The sequence below is a fragment of the Etheostoma spectabile genome, chromosome 23 (assembly GCF_008692095.1).
Source record: "Etheostoma spectabile isolate EspeVRDwgs_2016 chromosome 23, UIUC_Espe_1.0, whole genome shotgun sequence".
Taxonomy (NCBI): domain Eukaryota; kingdom Metazoa; phylum Chordata; class Actinopteri; order Perciformes; family Percidae; genus Etheostoma; species Etheostoma spectabile.
In genome coordinates this window covers 2,765,085-2,770,110 of record NC_045755.1, presented here as the reverse complement: position 1 = coordinate 2,770,110, position 5,026 = coordinate 2,765,085, and the positions used below count along the sequence as shown (strand labels likewise).

Here is a 5,026-nt window from a genome sequence, read left to right as displayed (position 1 = left end):
CTCGGCTGAATCCCATTCGCCTGCACCAACCTTTTCAGGATGGAAATGAAATTCACCCAGCAGGATTCCTCTCTGCTTTGTGATTGGTTTCCAGAGGCCGCCGTCTACAAAGCTCCTGCACCAAATTGAAATATCCACTTTATAGGAAAAATGACACCTATGCACACAAATGATTGATGGCAGAAAATCAAGCCACAGGGAAGGGAGGACGCTTGGGTCTTTGTTGACAAAATGATTGCCCTTTGACAGACTGGATCATCTGTCATTTAGAGCTGTTCAGTAACAGTCGAATCATGACTCCCCACACGGCGATATCCGCTGTTTAGGATTAGGTGACTTTTTAATTATGAAAAGCCCATCGTTGAGGTTGACTGAGTCAAAGATAAACACAATTAAACACACAAGACACAGCTCATCAAACTAATTTGAAGACAGCTTTCACTGAACCGCTGAATGCCCCCATTTGGTTTGCTTAAACTCGGTCAAAGAAAAAAATAAATCTGGGATTAACTGGCTGAAGGTGTGCAGAGGCAGTGGCACTGAGGGCACAGAGTAGGGCAGCCAAAGGCTTTTACTCTGCAGCTCTATTGCTATACTCATATGAAGCAATGATTACTTATAAAATCCTCTACAGCGTACAAGTGTTTGTCTTGTCTTGCTCCATTTCTCCTCCGTATCTCCTCCAGAACCAAGTGTGTTACGCTCAGATGCCTTGATGGTGGTTTGTATTTAACGTCATTACTGTATGCTTTAAAGTCATTTTTGTTTACCTTTGCTTTGGTAGGCGGTATTGTAATGCTTTTTGGGCTTTAAAACTGCATTTGAGACGGTTAATGTGCCTGTTCCACAACAGTTATTTAACTCTTGGCATCATGGACAAAAGGACATTTCTTTGCTTTTTTTTTTTTAATGCATATATATATATTTATATTTATTTATTTTAGTGTGGAAGTTTATTGTCACATTGCCAGCTCTATCTCCTCAGTGATCTGGAGTAAAGTTGGCTACACCACGGATACATGCTGAAATAGGAGGGAAAATTCACGTGGGGTTGTTTGGATTTCTTTAAACTAATCACAATTGACACAGCGACAGTGGCTCTGCTAAATAGTCTCGGGAAGGAACTCGTTAAGGTGGAACATTTGCCACATCCAATATTAAATGAAGTTAGCTGTTCACACAATACAGTACCGTGAGCTATTTAAATTAGCTGGGTATTTGGTTAAAGCTACTTTGCTTTTACCAGTGTATCTCCGTGTGTACTTCGTCCACAGCAATCCGCCAATCGGTCCCAAAATGTCCCAGCAAGAGAGTAAATGGCGTAAACATATTATTTGTAAATCTTCACAATCATTCCTCGAAAGACCCAAGCTGGCCTGCCTTGTTGAACCATCCAGATTTCTTTAAAAGTTGGTATTTTCAGCGTGTAGATTGCTAGCTTGAAGGTTGTTGTTTCCTGAAGGTCCCAAAGGAAACGCCGTTAGACAGCGGCAACACACATGCTGGGAATGAATTGTCATGGATCCAGACCATTGGAAGTTCAACCTCAGCTATTATAATTATTAAGTCTATACTAAACAGCCTCATCAAAATACAGACACTCATTAAGTGTGATCATTAAGGACAAAATGCCCCTATTTAAACTCGTTAAAACCACATTTGTTGTTCCCACGGCTATTACAGCATACATCATGCATTCAATAATATCAGGCTTTCAATCTAGTGCCCTGGCTTCAAAATTGTAATTTTCACTATTTTCCACCAGGGCGAGGCCTTTTCTCATGTTTGCCTCAATACATGCTATTTTCCTGTTCGTCACACATTACCTCTCATGCGGCTAATGGGAGTTTGGTGAAACCTGTGTCCCTGGGTTGGAAAAATGAGACAAATTTTTCTGCCTTAAATAGAGTTTATACACTTATCCTCCTGCTAGGAAAACAAAACAAAAAACCTTGTTTTTGCGCAGTGATGCTAGCTGATTTAACCATGTATCAAGATGCAATGCATGCTCAAACTTTTTAAGATCTTTAAGAAGGACGTGGATTTTTATCATATAAAGTAGGGGTGGAAACAATCACAATGTTTATGCCACAATACAATATTATTGTGATTTTAAACATTGCAATATTCTGCGATATATTGCTATTGATAACCTTTTTTCCAACTTCAAATTTTTTCCAATTTCAATTGATGTCCCCAAAAGGAAACTTTGTCAAGATCTGTTTTATCTAAAAAGATTGTTCATATCACTTCAATTTTATTGCTGCAAAATGGGATTGTCGAGCAAACGCACTGGCCAACACATATATAATAAAAGATCCATACGTGTGTGTGTGTGTGTGTGTGTGTGTGTGTCTTTTTAAAAAGGTTCCTTGTTTTTATATATAGACCTGTAGTAAGTCTACAACATCTCTCTCCTCACTAACATTTAAATGCCAGAGTTGATCATGGAATATGTATAATAACCGTGAGGTATGCTGCGTTCTCTCTTTCAGACTATCTCCGCCAAAGCTATGGACTGTCTTCGGATTTTGTCCCGCCGTGTGACTACAACAAACTGGTGCTGTCTCTCCTTTCGGGGCTACCCAACGAAGTGGACTTTGCTGTTAACGTTTGCACACTGCTTTCCAACGAGAGCAAGCACGCCATGCAGCTGGACAAGGACCCCAAACTGGTCACATTGCTGCTGGCGCACGCCGGCGTCTTCGACGACTGTACGTTGCAAGCCTCACTCATCACCACACTTAGAAGTTGTCTCTCACTTCATCTATTGCATACATTGTAATAAACATATCCATAACTGTTGAAAAAGTTAGTTTTGTTTAAGATGTCCAAAGTGATTTAACTAGAACTAGGCTGTCCCGATTGAATTGATGACAATATGGGGATCACCACTCACATCACTTTACCCCGATTATATACGTCAGAAAATTCCACACCATTCTAGGTAGAATTTGATTTTATATGTGAGTTTTACAAAATTGCTAGCTGCATTGAAATAAATGCATTAAGCTGAAGACACCTTTTTAGTTACTTTGTTTACTTAGTTTTCTTTTGTAAACAAGACACTGCAGCTTCATTATCTAGGTAAATACAAGTATCGGATTTGACATTGGTGGATATTCATTATTTAAAACATTTGGATTGGCGGGACATCCTCACTCTAATTCCTTGAAATACAAAGAATCCTATAAACTTCATTTTGGAATTTCATTTGAATTGTGCAGCCCTACAAAACAGTATTATCAATCAATCAATGGTATTTGTCACATTGAATCATATGAGGTACAATCCAAGTGAATTGTTATGACTACATTAATAATGTCACATAGTACAATATATTAGTAGGACTCTGCAAATACTTTCCCAATGTGCGGCTTCCTTTCTAACCTCTCTTTGTTCTTGGATCGGAGGGCCTCTGTTCTTAGCACATCCTAAATATAACTTATCAAGGGGGAATTGTAGAACAGGGCATAGAGATGAATAACACTGAACTGAACTCTGATGCTGTACTCTGACCCTCCCTCTGTGCCTTTGCAGCGCTAGGCAGCTTCTCCGGGGTATTCGGGACGGACTGGAAGGAACACACATCCCGGGACTTTATCAGGGTAAAGTAGTAAACTATATAACGTGTGTGTATTTTGTATATAATAATAAGACTGATTTGTGTGTGTGTGTGTGTGTGTGTGTGTGTGTGTGTGTTGCCTTGTACATGTTGTCGGTTAAACATTACCTGTCTGGCCTTTACATATAGAAATAGGGCTAGGCAATATATTAATGTATTGGAATCGCGATATGAGACTAGATAGCGCCTTAGATTCTGGATATATCGGAGTATGGTAAATATTGTCTTTACCTGGTTTTAAAGGCTGCATTACAGTAAAGTGATGTCATTTTCTGAACTCACCCGACTGTTCTAGCTGTCCTATTATTTACCTTTACCCACTAATTCATAGAATAATTTCTGGAGAATATTTATCAAAAATCTCATTGTGTAAATAACATTTTGTTAAAGCACCAATAGTCAACCGTACAATATCGTCACAATATTGACATCGAGGTATTTGGTCAAGAATATCAGGATATTTGAGTTTCTCTATATCGCCCAGCCCTATATAGAAATAATATGGATATATTAAATATGTAGCAGTTACTCCCAAACGGGAACTTTTAAAGAGCAGTTGTCTCTGAATTTGAGAGGCCTGTGTACAAGTTCGGTCATGACCCAAATGATGCACTGCGGTGTTTAATTAATTTAAGGTAAAGCCTTTTGTGGCTCCAGAGGGAGCTGTGTAAAATCTGATATATGTCCCCCAAGTGATGTCACTGGAGTTGGCTTAGGCCTAGACCTATCTCCTCAGCGCTGGAGTAAAGGCTGTGTACACCGCGTATCTATTCTGCGATAGGGAGAAAAAAAACTCGCTCTGGCTTTTTGTATGCGTTTCTTTAGAGATGAACTCAACTGGAATTTGAATAATGGTGATATAACAGATGTATTTTATTTCTTCTCAACAATTATTAAAATGGGGGAATTTGATAAAAGGGATAAAATGGTAAGTTGAAAGTGTTGTTGTTGTTGTTGTTACATGGGCGCCGCCATGTTGGAATTCCACAATCCACTACGTCACTGCCAGGGTAAGCTACTCCGTGGCTAACTAGCACTAGCAGCGCAGCCATAGGAACAGCATACAAAGAGTCTGAGGCCAGCGGACATAGCTGAGGAAATGGAAACCAAGAAGTCTGGGGGGGGGGGTTCATACTGTATTGCCCCTGGCTGCAGTAATTAAATGTATAGGGCTAAGGCAGCTGGGGTTACGACAGCTACCTTTGACAAGGAAACCAGTCTTCAACTCATGGCTAGCTGCCTTTAAAACCGGCTAGCGCTCCGACAGCCCCTGGATTTCGAGTCTGTAGCATTTTTAAGCGACAGACTATTTAGAGAGCTGTGCTTTTGATACAACAGCGTCACTGGTGAGGGTTAAGTCCAACAGACTTAAACCTGAGGGTTAAGTCCAACAGACTGAAA

General features: G+C 40.0%; 1 protein-coding gene across 2 annotated transcripts in view; it reads left to right on the top strand.

The window, feature by feature from the left end:
• The window catches only part of arid2 (AT-rich interactive domain 2), a 51,928-nt gene that overhangs the window by 24,025 nt on the left and 22,877 nt on the right, over nt 1-5,026 (top strand). For both annotated transcript variants that reach the window (XM_032505717.1, XM_032505718.1), the window contains 2 exons: nt 2,496-2,714; nt 3,541-3,608. In XM_032505717.1, coding sequence (XP_032361608.1) covers nt 2,496-2,714; nt 3,541-3,608 — 287 coding nt within the window. The remainder of the gene's footprint in view (nt 1-2,495; nt 2,715-3,540; nt 3,609-5,026) is intronic.